The sequence below is a fragment of the Anabrus simplex genome, chromosome 1 (genome assembly GCF_040414725.1).
Source record: "Anabrus simplex isolate iqAnaSimp1 chromosome 1, ASM4041472v1, whole genome shotgun sequence".
NCBI lineage: Eukaryota > Metazoa > Arthropoda > Insecta > Orthoptera > Tettigoniidae > Anabrus > Anabrus simplex.
The window spans coordinates 1,398,712,191-1,398,732,710 of NC_090265.1; the positions used below are offsets into that span (position 1 = coordinate 1,398,712,191).

Genomic DNA, 20,520 nt, shown 5'->3' on the forward strand with positions numbered 1-20,520 from the left:
GTTCTACTTATAGCATCCGGACAAAATGGTCAGGGGGGAGGTAAATCACGCTCCTGCTGTAAATGAAGGTCCGGTAATCGGAATCTTTCTGCGACGTGAAAACAGTCAAATTATAGCTCGTGACTCCTACTTTCTACTGATCTCATATAAACCTGAAACGATCAGTGGATCATTCACAATCTCAAAAGCGTCCTTTTAGAAATTCGCGCGTCATGGTTCATCATGCAAGACCTCCCACTTTTTTCCACACGTTGTCAAATTTCAGCAATCATCTTTAATCTGCGTACTACTGTATGACAGGCGTCGTTACCGATCCACTATTCAAGTATTGCATTTATATGCATCAACAATTAGCATTAAATACATCGGTTTGAATGAGACCTGACTCATAAATTTCCAAAAATTATTTCAGATGAAGATGTTCTTCTTCTTCTTCTTCCTCTTTTTAGTAAATTGTGGTGAAGTGGCACTAATGAATGCGGTGTTGAATTAGTAAAGGACATTTATTTCTCAGGAGTTAACACACCTTAATTTAGCCCAGTCTCCAGCAACCTACATTTCCACGCGTAGCGTCGTCTCTCCTCTCTTGCACGGAAAGAGAGCGCGATTTCAAGATTCAGCGGTTACGCGCTATCCTTTTCTCGTTACAGCGCAGGAAACTTCTCCCTTCGGTCTGGGGTGTCGCAAATCACACCCCGGTTCGGCATGTAGACTGCTAATCACGACATTATGTGTCGCAGAATATTGCGGAAAACGGCATATATAATTGACCAAACCTCCCAACATGCGTATGGCATGGTGATGAACGGTCAAAATACATACATACATACATACATACATACATACATACATACATACATACATACATACATACATACATACATACATACATTAAATTAGCGCCCCCACAATCCTCATTTTGCAACTCATTTTATGGCTTATTTTACTTGAAACCTTCGTGACATTACCACGCTGAGCGTCACAATGGACACCAGTGACTATTTTTTGATATCCTGCTAGGTCACGGCGTACAAAGCTGTCCGCTTGCAAAGGGTAAAAATTAAAATAGTAGCGCCCGACGTGTTAAACCATTGGAAATTGAGCCTAATCATCGTGCCCTTCGTCTCTCTCTACGTTTCTTACCCTCTATGACGAATTTCATTATTCTCCTCACATGACCCCAACACCGACGCTGGATTATACATACCGGTACGTTGAGTTTACTTCTAACTTAGACGTTATCTCCTCATTTTAAATATCCTCCTTTGCATTGCTCCTACCTGTTTGTACCAGCAATCATTCCCTCTGCTCTCATGTCTGTTACCTAGTTTATGAGTCCACCCAGATTTAACTTCCTTACTGTAAATTCGAACTGAAAATAGACCGATGTATAGATAGTTTCAACCGAGAACTGATTTCTTTCTCACGAAATACCGTCGATTGGAGCTATGAATTACCTGTGCTAGCTTTTCTGCACCATGATTCAAATTCACTCTCTATGCAACCACCCTGGAAGAACATACATCCTAAGTACTTCAAATGATCCACCTGTTCCAGTTTCGTATTCCATTCCTGACACTCAGTCCTCTTAGTCTTCTTCCCTACTGGCATCACTTTAATCTTGGAAATACAAATTTTCATATCATGCAAGCTGCATCTCTTTTGAAGCTCCCAGATATTTGACAGCATACTGAAATTACATTCTTAGGTTTAAGAAATAATTTCTATATATAAAAGCGTTTTTATGCCTGTACTTTGAGAATATCAGCCTAATATTTGGCTTTTATACCGGATAGGACAAAAATGGACCACCTCAGTTTCAGTTTAATTCTTGTCTGTTTGTCTGTTTGTTACAGCATCATGATAAAACGGAATACTGGATTTTCATGACACTCTAAATTTGACTTTAGGATGAGGTCGATGGGATCTTAGGTATATATTGTTTAAACACTTCTGATGAAACTTAAAACTCAGTGAATCTCTCATAGGGTTGTTGTTAAAGTGAAATTGATCACGATAAAATTGATTTAGAACCTCATTTACAATTATTTTGTATATATTATGCCGATAAAGAGAAACAAGGGATGTATCAGTGGTGGTCATGTTAAACGATGTTTAAGAGCCGTTAACTAACACTGTAACGAGTAGCTTTGGAAATCATCAAGCCAAAGTTTAAAAGGCGTAGCGCCCCTACATTTATCAATACTTCTTTAATATGAAGGGAGTTTAATAAATAATGCAATAATTTATTTCTAAAAGCAGGTTGGTTTTACTGAGGATTCAAGTACACCATATTATTTCTCAAACCCTTTGCTACAATATCGTATTTTCAGCATAATCTCCCTTCATTGCTATTAATGGGGGTGGGGAAGGGTGCTGTACACCTGCATAGTACCACTCGACTGGTCGATGTCGGAGCCATCGTCGTGCTGCATCAATAACATTCCCAACTTCCAGCGGAGTGCATCCTTCATTGGGCCAAACAGATGGAAGTAAGAAGGCGCGAGGTCCGGGCTGTAGGGTGGAGGAGGAAGAACAGTCCAGATCAGATCCATTTGCTCGATCTTGCTGTGATGATGAAACCCGCCTCGCCCAACGACTCACCGTGCTTATTTTCCACTGATAGCTCTCTGTAGACATTCTGCAAGTGCCCATGAATGAAACTCAAAACTGACCTCTGTTTGGTACACACCTCCGTTACAGGCGTCATTATGAAGGCTAGTTATAGCGCTGCCACCTACCTGAAATTAATGAAACTCTACGAGAAGAAGCTGGAATATTCAAAGATGTCCCAAACAAAATTCCAACATTTTAAATCCGAAATTGCACAAGAAATAAAGTGTGTTGCATTATATCTTGAACGCCCCTTGTATTAACATGATGCTCGGAAAACCGGAAGGAAGGGAACTGCAAAGGGCCAAAGAGAGGCCGACGGAGAGTATGTCATGGCAAGCCGCTGACGGTAGAAGCATGCCCGCCTATGTGCCGTAGAAATACAGAAACATCATGAGGGGTCGACTAAAATGTAGTTATGCATATGCTAAATGGTCGTCCTCTCAACGAGTACAACAGCTAATATTACTTTAGGAACTTAACACAGGTTAGGTGAGGCTGGATATATATTCACTTTCTTCATTTATGAGCTTATGCGAAAAGATGGCAGAAGCACGGTACTCACCATTGAGCGTAATATACTGCGGTTTGCCATTCCACCATGGGGCAATTCGGACACAGAGCTCAACAGCGAGTACCGTGGCAATTTGTCAAACGATACTGCGCTGAGTAAACATGTGCAGATATAGTTTCTTTCAAAATTCAGAACAAAGTCATTGTAATCAAATACAATAAATAGTCGAGTTTGGGATAGAGAATTGCAGTTACACAGTAATGAGTTACCAGTGATTTAAAAATAGTTCATCAACTTCCCTCAACAGCCTCGAAAAATTTGTGGGTCAAATTGAATTCTACACTCTATATTTCACTTATAGCATATCCATAGACACTACTAACATGTAAATTTGAAGCTTTATGTACCTATATCTAAGCAGTTGTTTTCCGATACACGGAATCTTTATGCCTTATACCTGTGTAGAACTCTAAATTTATTCTTTTTCGCAAGCAATTTAACGTGACACTAAATCAGGTGGGTTTCCAGCAACATAGGATAGGTTTAGTATTGGGAATGAAGCAGCCGTTGCTTTGAGGTACAATTTTTACCTTGAATTAACATGGGGAACCACGTAGAACATACCACGCAGCCAAATTGCTCGGTGTTACATAAAGATATCCAAATATCAAACAAGAAACGTCCTCAGAACATATCAGAAAATGCTAAAATTCTCTTACAAGCAAAATTACGACACCTCAGCGTGTCTTGAAAATCAATGCTATTTGAATGAATATAGTAATAATAATAATAATAATAATAATAATAATAATAATAATAATAATAATAATAATATTTATTTATCGTATGATGTGAACAGATAGATTATATAAATAAGTATACAATATATACACAATATATACAAGCAGAAGCCTATAGTTCCAAATCAAGTCTATTGATCCATTTTAAGGCCTCCTCAGTTGCATTATGAATGTCCTCCAAAGAACCTTGAAATGCTCTCTGTGGACAGTCGGAAATTACGTGGTGGATGGTCTGTGAGGTAGCTCCACAATCACACCCAGAAGACTTCTGCCAGCCCCATTTATAAAGAGTATAGCCGCATCTTCTTTGATTGACTCTTACCCTGTTTAGAGTCCTCCATTGACGTCTGGGTAGATGGAATCCGGGAGGTTGAACATGAGGTAGAGTCACAAGATGTTGATTGGGAACAGAACACTGCTGCCAATGGTGTAACTAGGCGTTCGTGATGGAGAACCCAGATTCTTCCAGTGTAAGTGCAGTGCGCCAGGGTGGAGATCTAGACTTAAGTCGTGGAGAGGCAGGTTGAGTAATATCCTGGTGAACGGGGAGGTTGGGGTCCAGGCTGGTCTTCTTCCACAGTTTTAGAAGAGCTTCAGACCTTCTTAAGCAAGGCGGTGGAATATTACTGAGTGTAGGCAGCCAGGCCACATTTGTAGAGCGAATACAACCAGTTACCATGCGCATTGCTTGATTTAGTTGAGCATCAATCTTCGCAGTATGAGCACTGTTCAGCCAAGTTGAAGCGCAGTATTCGGCAACTGAATAGCAAAGAGCTAGAGCAGTAGATCTCAACACTTGGTTGTTTGCACCCCAGGATGTGCCGGCTAATTTTTGAAGAATATTATTCCGACTTTTCATCTTGGCGGCTGTATTGTTAATATGATGTTTATATGTTAGGGATCTGTCTAATGTGACACCTAAGTATTTTGGGAAGGGACAGTGTTGTAAGGATTGATTTCTGAATGTTATTGTAGGCTTGTAGTTGGTAAATGTATTTCTGAGATGAAACACAGATGCGACAGTCTTTTGGAGATTTGGACGGAGGCACCACTTTTGGAAGTATGTATCTAGTGTTCTTAGATCTGCTGTAAGAATTTGTTCAGCTTCTGGAAAACTTGGTGTTTGGCTAACCAGTAGTATATCATCTGCGTAAATAAATTTCCTGGACTTAGTTGCTGGTAAGTCAGCAGTATAGAGGTTGAAAAGTAAGGGTGCCAGAACAGATCCTTGTGGAAGTCCATCATTCAGTTTGTAGGTTTTGCTTACTGCATCATCCGAGAAGATCTGAAAGTTTCTGTTGCTAATCATATTGCCAATAAGATTTGTAAGTTTGAAACAGGGGATGGCAGAGATAAGTTTTAGGAGGAGCCCTTCTCGCCAAACAGTATCATATGCTGCTGATAAGTCTAAGAAGACAGCCATACTAATCTTCCGATTCTCAAATCCATTTTCAATATGAGAGGTCAATGCAAAAATTTGGTCAGCGCAATTTCTTCCAGTTCTGAAGCCAGCTTGTTCTGTGGGAAGGAGATTATTGATGGTTTCTGAGATCCTATTGTATATTAGTCTTTCCAGGAGCTTTAGAGTAACACTTAGCAGTGCAATGGGTCTGTAGCTTTCCACTCTCAGAGGGTCCTTGTTGGGTTTCAAGATCGATATTACTTTGGTCTTCTTGAATAGTGAAGGAAGGTTACCTGTCTTTACGTCCGTAGGTGAAACCTTAAATTACCCTACACGTGTCCCCCGGGTGGTGCTAAGAAAGCAACGGCGAAGAGATGCGATCGAACTGTCTGAAAAGACCTCTCGGTCATACTGCACAGAGTAATGAAGAAATCGGTCCTTATCAGGACCCGGAAGCCTATAGCCGAAAAATCGGACCTTCAATTCGAATATGCCATCTTAACATCGAAGGCATCAGCAGACCAAAATGCGAGTGTCTAGCTAAAATTCTGAAAGGTCAACAGATTGATGTCATTGCGCTACAAGAAACTCATACAGCCAATGATATGCAACTAAGAACAAGAGGCAAGATCCCAGACTTCAAATTAGTGGCTCACAATAATAATAATAATGATAATAATGGAAACTGCCGGAGCTGAAAAGCATTCATTAGTTTTTCACTATTTTTCAGGAGCGAGAGAACACGTAATTACTGGTACAAAACCTAACAAGGACACATTATTAATATTCTATATGACAAAGCAGCTAATTAGATATTTGTGTTATTGGAAGGTCAATTTAACTTAATAAACTATTTTCGAAATCAATTTTGGAAAAGTGACTGAAGGCCTTTTAGCTCCTCGGCCAGTTTCATATGGCATAAATAACTAATGTTTAAACGTGTATCTGTAACATGAAAATCTCCTAAATCCTGTAAAAATATATATTAAAACACACTCATGGCACGGAACGTCACAAGGACTCACTTTCGTTTGCCGTGTTTGGACACTTATGGTCTGATATGCTGTCTTTACTAAACTGCAAACTTCACCTCTTTATCTTATGATGATAGTTGGTCTTGTTCTTTCCGGGGGAAAATAAGTAACGCATACTTCCTGTAGTCTAATCAGGTTATCTAAAGTAAATAAGGAGCAACCAGGAAATGTCCCGAAATAATGTAACAGGTGGGAATCTTGCAGTGGGATCGGTAAGCAATATGGCGCTAAAAGGCAGCAGTGCATTGCCTTAATGCTTTCCTCCTCCAATCGGGCTACACGTAGCAGTGGATTCTGGTAAAATTAAAATAACGATTTAATTCTTCCTTATACCGTTCAAAGACCCTTGGCTCAATAATTTGGAATACTGAATGTTTAAAACATGTGCAATTTTGGCTCAATGCTTTTAATTTTCAGCCGATTCAATTATAGCAAAATTTACTAATGTGTTTATGAAGTAATGCGCAACAATATCATTAATACAATTAATAAGATACCATCACGCGTTCTTTGTTCCTGTATGAGGGAATAGGCACCCTTACAAATATTGCTGTATTTTGATGTTCACTATTTTTTATGTTTTAATTAAGAAATGTACACGTGCTTCGCTGCGGTATTCTATATTGTATACGGATATCAAAGTAAATTTCTGTACACGCAGTGAATAAGAATGTTTTTAATTGCATGTCTCTTAGCGTTATCCAGAAAGAGCAGTGGGAAGTTCCTATACGTTGTTTCCAATGTAAAGTGCACGTTGCGGAGTTGTGATGATAACGGCAGGCTCACTTGCGCACTGGACGGGTAGGTAATATTTCATTATAATGGGACTACCATTACCTACTGCGCGGTCACAATAGATTTCGAGCAGGGCTGAGTGGCTCAGACGGTTAAGGCGCTGGCCTTCTAACCCCAACTTGGCAGGTTCGATCCTGGCTCAGTCCGGTGGTATTTGAAGGTGCTCAAATACGACAGCCCCGTGTCGGTAGATTTACTGGCACGTAAAAGAACTCCTGCGGGACTAAATTCCGGCACCTCGGCGTCTCCGAAGACCTTAAGAAGTAGTTAGTGGGACGTAAAACAAATAAAATTATTAATAGATTTCGGGAGTTTTCATAACAATGGCAGGCGCCTTTCCTAATTCCAGACGGACTACAGTTGAGGAGATTTTATCAAAATAGCAGGCACCTTCCCTACTGCCAGTCACAATTTAGTTGTACTGTTGTTATTATTATAATGACAGGCCCCTTCCCTTAATGACAGTCACGCCGAGTTGGTGAGTTTCCACTATAATAGCAAGGCCACTATGAATAATTCCAGTCATATTTTAGATTAGTAAATTTCTTTATAATGGCGGGCACACTTGTCTACTCCCAAACACAATCGGTTAGGAGAGTTTTGAAGGAAATTGCATGCTCCCTTGTCTTCTGCCAGTAAAATCGAGAAGGGAATTATTAATTACAATGATAGTCCCTCCTTACTAATGCTAGTTACAAAGGAGTAGGAGAAGGATCACAGTCCTATTGCCAGTCAAATTTGATGTGGAGAGTAATGATTACAATAGCAGACACCTCCTGCTGAGGGTCACTATCTATGTAAAATGTTAATTACAATGGCAAATACACCCTTTCCACATTGCCACAAATCGACTTCAATGAATATATATCGATCGGCATACGAAGTATGTGAATGTTTACAATATTGCAAACGTTAATTTATAGATTAACTGCTGCTAAACGATGAAATGAAATGGCGTATGGCTTTTAGTGCCGGGAGTGTCCGAGGACAAGTTCGGCTCGCCAGATGCAGGTCTTTTGATTTGACTCCCGTAGGCGACATGCGCGTCGTGATGAGGATGAAATGATGATGAAGACGGCATATACACCCACCCCTCGTGCCAGCGAAATTAACCAATTATGGTTAAAATTCCCGACCCTGCCGGGAATCGAACCCGGGACCTCTGTGGCCAAAGGCCAGCACGCTAACCATTTAGCCATTGAGCCGGACTGCTAAACGATACATCATATCGACAAAGGGATTGTACCATAAGACACCTCATTTAGCGATCTAAATGGCTGGTCTTAAGATATTTTCTCCTGTATCGTCCATTTATGGGTAAAATTGGGTTAGAAACGTTGAATAGGGTGAAATTTAGGTAAGGTTTTCTCACAGTGAAATACTTTTGGGTACTAATATGACAGCTACAAACATAGAATTTGGCTCACGTATGGATAATCTGTGGGCCAATTTCGTATTTCGTTTCTAATTACGAATTATACGTGTACAAAGAGCAAAATGTAGGTATAATCTAGAAATAGAGACACATCTAAGATACAAGGAATAGAGATACAATGATATGTCATAGAACCAAAGTTGTACATCACTCCAAATTGAACTGAGATTGTGCCATCCGTTTTGTGATAGACTTACTGTTTAGTCGCGAAATACCTCGAAACAAAGGTCTGCACCGACATTAAATTTCCCTCAATATTCCGATATATTTTGAGGGAAAAAATGAAATAAGTTATATAAAAATTTATTCAACGCACACAATGTGCAAAGAATTACTATATAAAACATTAATTTTCGTTGCAAAATTTCACCAGTGATTCTGATCGCTGTTTACAATTTAAAACATGGTACCTAGTACAGTGTGCGCCACATCTTAAACATACACAGTTCAAACCTGGTTCATGAAAACGGTTTATATTACACAGTTTATAATGGAACCCATGAACGGAGAACCTTGTCAGCAGGTGTCGCAGTTCATATCCACCTTGAACCCTCTCGCGATTTAGCATGGCATCGGTAGAGTAGAAATCTTCCCAGATGTCAAGCCTTCTTCGATCGTAGGTCTCGAAGCAGATGTATATAGGGTGTTGTTGCTGGAAGTAACAACTGTAACCTTAGCTCTTCCACATAAAATCCCTCTCTGTATAGGTCATACAGGAGCCGGGAAGGAGAATATTTGGAGAGGCACAGAGCCCGTTTCAAGTACATTGCCTTCAACTTCTCGATTTTATCTAACTGTTTCATACTCAAATGTTCCCAAGTGTTTTCCAAGCCATATGTTGCTATAGGGCTGATTTTTAGATGAAAGAGTTTTTTGGCCGTTTCTAAAGACAAGTTTCTCAGATGCTTAATGTCTGATATTGCTTTCATAGATGCATTTAGACGGTCCGTGAGATGGAGGGTGAAAACATTACCTTGGGTTTGAAAAATTACACCCAAGTAATTAAAATGCTTTACGGACTTAAGTTCTTGGTCTTCATAATAGAAGATTCCATGAGGCCCCCTCTTCTAAACGTCATGGAAACTGTTTTTTCTACATTCAGATTGAGCTTATTTTTATTTATCCAGCCTACTATTTGGTTGAATGATTCCTGGAGTTCCTTCTCTGACGTTGATGTTAAGACCATATCATCAGCGTACATTAATAGTTTGACGCTTTCCTGGTTTACCAAATCTACTATGTCTGCTGTCGCAATGATAAATAATAATGGAGTTAACGGGTCTCCCTGTAATACCCCGGTTGTTTGTTCCAAAATAATAGATTTGGTAATGCCATCATCTACTTCTATAGAATTATTGAGCAGTAAGTTCCTAATCAGCGGTATAAGGTAGTTCGTACTACCAATGATACTCTCCAATTTTTCTAACAGTATGGTTCTGCTTATGGTGTCAAAAGCTTTCGAATAATCTATAAAGATAGCATGCAATTTACCCCCTGGTTTCTTTAAGGCTTCTTGTATGTCATTCTGGAGACAGCGGATAGCTAAAGTCGTTGATTTTCCTTTTCTAAATCCTAATTGTGACTCCGGTAGGTTATTTTCCACCAGTTTAATCAGACGTTTACCTACTAATGAAGTTAAAGTCTTTAGTAGAGTACATTCTAGAGCTATTCCTCTATATGAGTTGGGATCTGCGGTATCACCTTTGCCTTCATATAGCATTTTAATAGTAGATTTTCTCCAGTTGTCTGGTATACTAACTTGCCACAAGCATTCATTCATTAGGTGATCTGAGCCACATGCCTTACTATCAAGAAGGGAAATATATTATTAAAAAATTATCTTCTGAATAATAAAATAAATCTCTTTGCTTTTTACAGGACAACTACTAGAAGATACCGGCTATACCAATTGGGAAGTAGGTGAACCAAAAAGTGATCGAGGACAAAACTACGTCGCTGTGGAATCACATGCTCGTATGCATGATATTAACAACGGAAAGAAGATGGGATTTTTTTGTGAAATAGAATGATCAACTACTGATTACTATATTTTGAGATAATACATATAATTACTGCGTCGTTGACGACTGGCAGTATATTTTATTTCATTCTATGGTGTAATTGTTTTCTTTGCATGCTCAAAAGAGTACGGAGAATGATATTCTCTTATCAAGTAATCCTGGTGAAGGTCCCATAAACTGGAACCATACAGTAATCTGGGCAGAGACTTATAAGCCCCCTCATGTACACTTCTGGACTTCTCATTGCTTCAAATTATCAGTGATTTTGATGTTTTATTGTATTTATGTATTATGTACACTTCTGGACTTCTCACTGCTTCAAATTATCAGTGATTTTGATGTTTTATTGCCACAGAACTACATGTAAACAAATCTTACATCTTTCATAGCAATACACACAACAAAACCAAAAACTTTCCTGCATGTGCCAAACAAGGATGATATGCGTGGCAACGTATTAAAACTAAATATTTCATTTAAAATAAGTAAATTTATCATAGCTTAATATAAAACGTTGTTTTCAGCAGCCGGTGATATGCTGTAGTGGTCACTATTACTAAGTATAGCGGAAAATGTACACACCTATGGGTGGCTGCACAGTCATTTCACCAGTTTTACCAGTTGTTACTAGTGGAATGAGAGCTGACGGTGTCCGACTCGTTGGCTGAACGGTCAGCGTACTGGCCTTCGGTTCAGAGGGTCACGGGTTCGATTCCCGGCCGGGTCGGCGATTTTAACCTTGTCTTCATTATCATTTCATCCTCATCACGACGCGCAGGTCACCTACGGGAGTCAAATAGAAAGACGTGCACCTGGCGAGCCGAACCCATTCTGGGATATCCCGGCACCAAAAGCCATACGACATTTCATTTTTCAGAGCTGACGGTGTGAACGCTTCATTAAAAATATATTATATCTGATTAGCTATAACAAAACTGGCACTCAAAACTCACACGAGAGTATTCTTATATTCTGAAGATTACAGTATTTTTGCTGACACGCTTATTAGAGTCGGAAATGGAGAATTATCGAATAATGAATGGAAAATTACCGTCAATTATAATTTATGTGTTTTAGTAAGCATTATTCAAGAATTGATTGATTACGTTTATTCTGAATTCCACGACCTATCTGAGATACATTTTCATGGTCTAAAGAAAGAGTATTATTATTACCGACAAACGAAAAATATTTTCCAAATTCACTGCCCAGGCTCAACTATATTACAGAGTAGATACAGTAGTCGATAGTGAAGAAGGTGTTCATTACCCTACAGAATATATATATATATATATATATATATATATATATTTACATCCTTCCGCCTTGCCACCATACCAAAATTGTGCAATAGAACGCGATTGGTAATGAAATCTTTGAAAAGCTCTTTGATTGAAGCTACTAATTAAACTGGCTGTGGCACAGGAGAAACGGTATTAATACCGAGAATCTTTGTGATTTCTTAAACCCCTTCGCTTTCAAGCTCTCGGCTGATGGATGTATAAAAACTGTCGGTCATATTTACCTCACTATGCACACACTTCTTTAAAATTATATGTAAGGTACACGAATAAATATATCAACATGAAAGTTTTTAAACTTATAGAGTATTATTTATCATATATTATGACTGCAAGTAAGTCACGTCTCTAAACCAAAACGGTTCAATGTAAAAATATTAACAATTGTAGAAACTAAGTTACAAGTTTCAGATTTTGAATGTTTTGAAATAATGATCGGAAATGGTGTTCACTGCACAAGTTTGTGATTGATGTTAGTAGAAAGGCTTATTATTTACTAGCATGGTAAATATTGAGATTCTATGTGCTTTAGATCCAAGGTTAGATTAAATTATGTAATATGATGTATCACTGAAAAAGTTAGCCATTTTTTTGCATAAAATACTGTACACATTTATTGCTGGACGTGCTGGATTATTATCATCGTCATCAACACTTTCCGATTCGGTCAAAGAAATATCATCATTTGAACAATTGTCAAGATGTTACCATTGACGATTTCACGGCCCTTACCTGTAGACATGATACTGTATAGGCTTTTGGGCTTATGCCGTGTCAAGAAAATAAGGTGAAATTCGACAGTCGAGATTTTCTTTTGATGACGCAGAGCACAGTTCACTGCGAAACTTAAAGAATTTCACCTTATTTTCTTGACACGGCATAAGCCTAAAAGTCTATACGGTATCATGTCTAATTGTCAAGATTTTCCGCGGTAGCATCGTTAGCTAAATGAACACTCTTCGCCATGTCGCACGTGATAAATGACTAGGCAAACCTAACTGAAATATATCTAACACTTCACTAACAATATGCACCTAATTACTTATGAAAACTCTTTAAATAATGAACTAACAAGTGAACTAAGTATATTGCATATGATATTGCTTAATTTCACTATATAATCAGTATCACCAACAGAAAAAGAGATAAATGCACTCAAGTTTGCTGCCAACCTCGACGTAAACAAGGCACCAAACTCCAGTGACCACATGTTTCAGACTCCAATAATATTGAGAAATACGAATAATCGACAGGTCCCGCGGAGTTTAACACGAGTTAACTTTGATCTTATTACGTGCAAAATGCTGCTATCTGGCGTGTAAATAACGAAATAATAACAATAAAGGTCGGTAACGATGGATCGTTGCCATGACATTTTTCACAGGAACCGTGGGTACCGATAGATCATTACCTTGAAAGCATAAGACAGTTCATGTTAACCGACGGTCGACTGGAGCAGTCAGGCAAGTGTTGACGCGTGCTAAAGTTACATTATTACACCTTGCCTCTACGATCATCAGAGAGCGTTGGTCTCCCGATTATTTGCTGCTGTTTGCTACCTTCTCCCTTTCAAATCTTTCGAATTGGTTCGCTCAACCCTTCCCACTGAAATCTTCTGAATTGATTTCATGTGTTTTATCTTTCTTTCTTTCGTTCTTAATCTGTTTACCCTCCAGGGTTGGTTTTTCCTCAGAATCAGCGAGGGATCCCACCTCTACCGCATCAAGAGCCTGGAGCGTCGTACATTGGGTCGGGGATACAATTGGGAGGATGACCAGTACCTAGCCCAGGCGGCTTCACCTGCTATGCTGAACAGGGGACCTTGTGGTGGGATGGAGAGATTGGAAGGGATAGACAAGGAATAGAGAGGGGAGCAGCCGTGGCCTTAAGTTAGGTACTATTCCGGCATTTGCCTGGAGGAGAGGTGGGAAACCACGGAAAACCACTTCGGGGATGGCTGAGGTGGGAATCGAACCGATCTCTACTCAGTTGACCTCCCGAGGCTGAGTGGACCCCGTTCCAGCCCTCATACCACTTTTCAAATTTCGTGGCAGAGCCGGGAATCGAACCCGGTCCTCCGGGGGTGGCAGCTAATCACACTAAAAAACCACACCACAGAGGCGGTGTGTTTCATCTCCTCTTTGAAATGTTTCGAACTCCGTTTCTTCACTATTCCTTTTCTTTCTCATCTCTTCCAGTTCCAATTCCATGTCTTCCAACCATCTCATTCTTTGTCACCCTGCCACCTCTTTTCTACAGGTGTGTCATCCACGCCTTCTTTAATCTGTCATCCTCCATCATTATCATGCGGCCTGAGATTGTAGTATTTTTCTCTTGACAGGAGGTGCTGGGTATGCTGTGTGATTTAGCTGCATGAATAGTTTCCTTCAACAAAAGCAACCTTATAGGAATTGAGCCTCTCTTATTCGTATCTCACGAGACATCTTACTGCAATTTCATGTTTGGCCTGTTCAACACAAGAACGTTGAAGAGACAGTGAGCGAGGCCTATTATGGGCAACAGTGCTCACTTTTCCACTCACGATGAAATATGAAATATTACTGTATTCTACAAACTTTACAGATGTCTATGGAAAATTATGTAACTAATTTGTCTAAGTAGCCTTGTTAGTTAGAGAGAAAAGGGTGGAGTGGTATCACAGACGACCTGCTAGGTTACGATCAATTAGTACAGACGTGCATAATCCCCACCATAGAGTATTATACAGTCTCGTCACATCGAAATTGGTAGGAGAATGTGTTCACACTAAAATATGGCAGATCAATGATATACACCAGTTATGTTAGAATAGAACATTTATTCAGTCATTTTGTACATACAATACACACTGTAAAAAATAAAACTACAATATACATACGCACACGTATAACAATATATAACAATCTCATTCATTTCGATGTAACTGAACAAGTTGGCCGTGCGGTTAGGGTCGTGCTGCTGGGAGCTTGTATTCGGGAGATAGTGGATTCTAACGCCACTGTCGGCAGCTCTGAAGATGGTTTTCCGTAGTTTCCCTTTACACCAGGCAAATGCTGGGGTTGTGCCTTAATTAAGGCCACGGCCACTTCCTTCCTACTCCTAGCGCACTCCTAGACGCCATAAAATCTGTGTCGGTGAGACGTAAAACAACATTTTTTAAAACCGATGTATTCCCTTGCTATTTGCCTTACGTGGCACCAAAACTAGGTCTTATGGCTACGATAAGATAGGAAAGGTCTAGGAGTGGGAAGGCGGCGGCCGTGGCCTTAAGGTAAAGCCCCACCATTTGCCTGGTTTGAAAACGAAGAACCACGGAAAACAATCTTCAGGGCTGCCAACAGTGGGGTTCGAACTCACTATCTCCCGGATGTAAGTTCACAGCTGCGCGGCCCTATCCGCACGGCAAATTCGCCCGGTGATATATTCACGCACTGAGTAAAAGGAATGTATGAGTAACCACTTCGTAAGCTTAGTTCTGATTATATTAGATGGTAGTTCTCTCAGATCTCACGGCAGTTTATTGAATAACTTCAAATGAACTACGAAATGGCTGGAAGCCGCCGTTTGTTACCCATTACGAGATACAATCTACTTGGTTAGCTGACTTGATATTATATTTTTGAACGTCACTTCTGAGCTTGATTTTGTCCGTTTCTTCGTATACTTTAAGAAGTGCATAATAAATATATGTGTTCACAACAGTCATGATAGAGTTTAATAGAAAGAATCTTACAGTGGGCCATAATAGGAGATTTTGTTACAGTACGTAATGCCCTTCTCTGGAGAAGTAACATTTCAGAAATCCGGCCTCTGTTTCCCCACAGTAGAATTTCGTATTGAAGAATACTGTGAAAGAATGAAAAGTAGGTAGTTATAAGACATTTACAAAGGACATTACTTTAATCTGGATCTCAAGATATAAATTGCCTTACTAAGCAAAAAGGCAGCAACTGTAGAAATAACAAAAATACAGGGAGAGTTTTTGGTATCGCTGGAATCGTGTCGGTGTTATGCATCATAATACAACCCTAGAGGGAAGTGGAATTGCCTACCTCCACAATGTTGAATTGTGCCTAGTATAGGGAACAATTTCTCATAAACCACTGCAGCTGCAAGTATACATTTTTGAAATTGCATGCAAACATACATGTTGTCTGTGGGGAAACAATACTTTTTTACGAGTGCTATTCCTGAGTGAGATAATATTTTTTGTATCATTTTTCAACACTGGTTTAATAGTTCACCCCATAAAACCCTTAATGTAGTAGATTTTGTGACCGGGCGAACTGGCCGTACGGTTAGGGGCGCGCGGCTGTGAGCTTGCATCCGGGAGATAGTGGCTTCGAGCCTCACTGTCAGTAGCCCTGAAGATGGTTTTCCGTGGTTTCCCATTTTCACACTAGGCTGTACCTTAATGAAGGTCACGGTCGCTTCCTTCCCATTCCTAGCCCCTTACTGTCCCATCGTCGCCATAAGACTTATCTTTGTAGGTGCGACGTAAAGCAAATAGCAGTAGATTTTGAGATAAAACTGTTTCAGTACCTCTAAACTACTATAATGCACAAGTTTCGAAAATTTTAGAAGAATAGATTCAATAGAGTATGAGAAAATGTTCCTTAAGTACGAACATGTTAAATTTGTGGGAAACTGAGCTGAAATTTAAAACATCCCTGACGCATGATCTCCTGACTGCATTTCTGAGTATGAGTTTCTCTGAAGCCAGAATAGCATCAGCTGTCTCAGAACCAGAATGCAATCCTAAATTTACAAGAATCGGACTCTTGGTAATATTACCTTGGTTCTATGTTGCCACACCTTGAAAATTGTTTTACTTTCTCTTCTTCTGCCAATTCACACGCCTTTAAAAATCTTTACGACTAGATTTAGGCATTTCCACGGAGAGAGAGAGACATCATTGAACTACTGAAGCAGCCACAACACAAATTCGAAGCAATCGCAATGTTTACAACACATCAAGAGTTAAAACATCCAGGGAAGCCTACAAACAAAAGAACATCGCATCCCACGTACCATATATAAAATCAACTTTTCCTTCACCACATATTAATATCGCATTAAAAATTAGGAACTTTGAAGTCAAGAATTAAGTTTGATATCTCTGGAGTAAGCCCGTATCAGATAAATGGAACAATTAGTTCCAATTACTCTAGAGACGTATTCAAGGTAACATTTCAAATAGGAAGGCTTATGAAACAAATAGAGACAGAAAACTAAACTTGAATTTTTCACCCAATATCTGATACTACTTCCCCTCTAAAAACCAATAAAATTATTTTTCGTTCAAACATCAGGAACAATCAGTTACAACCTCTGTAATATTTTCGACAACTGCATGCAACTGCTCTACTTCTCAACTATGACAGAGGGGCTAGGATGTAAGAAGGCAGTGTCTGTATATTGCTATCTCGTTCATTTTGTTGTTTCTTATCATCCTAATAAGAAGATTTGAATTTTTCAGTGTGTTTGAAACATCCATTTTAGTAAGACGTTGTTAGCGGGAAGTGCAGGAAGTATATTATAGGATAGAACTAAATATTCATTTCATATTATTATATTGGTATAATCATTCCTGAATATTCATCATCATCATCATCATCATCTGTTTACCCTCCAGGTTCGGTTTTTCCCTCGGACTCAGCGAGGGATCCCACCTCTACCGCCTAAAGGGCAGTGTCCTGGAGCTTCAGACTCTTGGTCGGGGGATACAACTGGGGAGAATGACCAGTAACTCGCCCAGGCGGCCTCACCTGCTATGCTGAACAGGGGCCTTGCGGGGGATGGGGAAGATTGGAAGGGATAGACAAGGAAGAGGGAAGGAAGCGGCCGTGGCCTTAAGTTAGGTACCATCCCGGCATTTGCCTGGAGGAGAAGTGGGAAACCACGGAAAACCACTTTCAGGATGGCTGAGGTGGGAATCGAACCCACCTCTACTCAGTTGACCTCCCGAGGCTGAGTGGACCCCGTTCCAGCCCTCGTACCACTTTTCAAATTTCGTGGCAGAGCCGGGAATCGACCCCGGACCTCCGGGGGTGGCAGCTAATCACGCTAACCACTACACCACAGAGGCGGACTTCCTGAATATTAACAAATACAAATGCGGAGCCCTGCTCAGTCCGTGAAATGACATACCCTTGGCCATTTCTTCTATTTTTTTTTTTTTTTTACAGAATGTCCAAAGGGAGAAACATGTTGCAGTTAATGGGACTGAGTCAAAAAGAAACACTGGAACTTATAGACAGTCATAACATTATATTTCTGAGCAGAAATGAAGAAGCGACTTCTTCAGCTGTAGATAGCGGGAAGGAAATGAAGAAAAAGAAGTGAAGAATGGAAGGAAGAAAAGAAAAGAAAATCAATTAACAAGCACCCACTCAAGGAAGGTTGTAACGGGCACTAAAATAAGTGTTCAGTATTGTACAGCAAGGCTCAAAGAAAAAAATCATTTTTGATGCCAGAAATACATTTTTCTGCTAGTTTTATAGTGAATGTATTAATTTTAACGTCATCCATAAAGTAGAAAGTATCGAAACATTGAATAAACAATTTTCTTAATTATAAAGTTCAGATAGCTATAGCATTTTTCCTTAGAAGGGCAATACGCTACTCTTTATAGTTTTCTTGAAATAACATCTATGTGAGCATTCCATTTCGCGCATGGATCTAAATATATTCCCAATATTATTTTCCATGTTGATCATCATGATTTGATTGACTTTTATTGGGTACTACTCCTCGGCTGAAAGGTCAGCGGCCGGGCTGAGTGGCTCAGACGGTTGAAGCGCTGGCCTTCTGACCCCAACTTGGCAGGTTCGATCCCGGCTCAGTCCAGTGGAATTTGGTGGTGCTCAAATACGTCAGCCTCGTGTCGTAGATTTACTAGCACGTAAAAGAACTCCTGCGAGACTAAACTCCGGCACCTTGGTGTATTCGAAAACCGTGAAAGTAGTTCGTGGGACGTAAAACAAATAAAATTATTATTATTATCATCATCATCTGAATGGTCAGCGTTAAAGCCTTCGGTTGAGAAGGTCTCGGGTTCGTTTCCCGGACGGGTCGAGGATTTTAATCGAGTTTGATTATTTTGCCTCGGAGGCTGGGTGTTCGTGTTAGTCCCAAAACTCTCCTCTTCATATTCACACAGCACACCACAGTACCAACCGCCATAGATACAGGTAGGTTTATAGCGATTAGATCCGTTCGCATAGGGTTGGCGTCGGGAAGAGATCCGTCGTAAAACAGGGCCGAATCCACATCCGTGATCCCACAGATCTGGGAAAAGCGGTAAAGGAAAGAGAATTGATTTTTATTGAAATGAAATGTATTCGGCTGATTCTTTTTATGATTTAATAATAATAATAATAATAATAATAATAATGCTATTTTCTTTACGTCCCACTAACTACATTTTCGGTCTTCGGAGACGCCGAGGTGCCGGAATTCAGTCCCGCAGGAGTTCTTTTACGTGCCAGTAAATCTACCGACACGAGGCTGACGTATTTGAGCACCTTCAAATACCACCGGACAGAGCCAGGATCGAAACTGCCAAATTTGGGTCGGAAGGCCAGCGCCTCAACCGTCTGAGCCACTCAGCCCGGCTTTTTTTAAATGATTTACCGTGGACTTGTTCGCGGAGAACTATTCAGCAGTCATGTTCAATATATCCTTACCAAGCATATTGAGCGCTTCAAATATCTTAGCCTCAATAAAAATTTAGTTTTGTCTGCATATAAAAATGAGCAGGCATTATATCATATATTATTAGGTAGGTCTTTTTATCAAACAAACAATAGAAAAGGAATTGAGCCATGTGTAACTCCTTGTCAAATAAGTTCAGTTGGTCGAATCGCTTGATTTTGATTGCTCAGGTAGGAAACTAAGATGTTCAGCTGTTCATCCTTAAAGAAAGTAATTATTGCTGTCAGATAGTTCAATAATGTCATAAAGTTACAAGGCTGTAAACATATACAGTAATTGACTTTTCGAAGTAAGAAATTAGGTCTCCTAGTGAATGAGGTACAGTGCGCAAAGCTGTGAGCAATTATGCAGGGTAGATACCTGACTTCAAAGAGCAGTGAGGGCTGAAGTCATTCCTCAGCCTTGCATATTTTCAAATTTCATTCTTTAAATATTTTATATTCTTGACATCTCAAATATTCTTGTAACGAAATAACCTTATACTATATATAAAAATATATATGTATATATGTGTGTGTTTAAATGACACATCTCCTAAACCACTGGAACAATTTCAGCCAAACTTGGTACACATATGACTTACTGTCCGCAGACGAACACTTTGGGGGTAAGGCGTCCCTAGCACATTAAGGGGTGGGGGTCGGGGTTGGGGGGGGGGGCTTGTTGCAAAAGAAATCGAAAATAGTGTCGAATCCATTTTCGGGGTCGCTGGGATGAATAGTGACATTCCGTATTTGTTTCAAAGTCCACGTCCATCCCAATTTTGTGTGGGAGGCAGGTTGCGAGAGGGAGTAAGATTTGAAAATAATATACAATATTGACGAATCTATAGTTTTTGGGGTCACTGAGATGAATAGTAACACTACGGATTTTTCATGTCCAAGTTCAG

The 20,520-nt window shown here is 39.8% G+C and overlaps 1 protein-coding gene across 2 annotated transcripts in view; it reads left to right on the forward strand.

Moving 5' to 3' along the window:
- Window positions 1-10,701, forward strand: part of LOC136878962 (hemolymph lipopolysaccharide-binding protein) — a 68,839-nt gene extending 58,138 nt beyond the window's left edge. For both annotated transcript variants that reach the window (XM_067152619.2, XM_067152611.2), the window contains exon 5: window positions 10,472-10,701. In XM_067152619.2, the coding sequence (XP_067008720.2) occupies window positions 10,472-10,623 (152 nt within the window). In that variant the 3' untranslated portion in view covers window positions 10,624-10,701. The remainder of the gene's footprint in view (window positions 1-10,471) is intronic.
- Window positions 10,702-20,520: the final 9,819 nt, after the last annotated feature.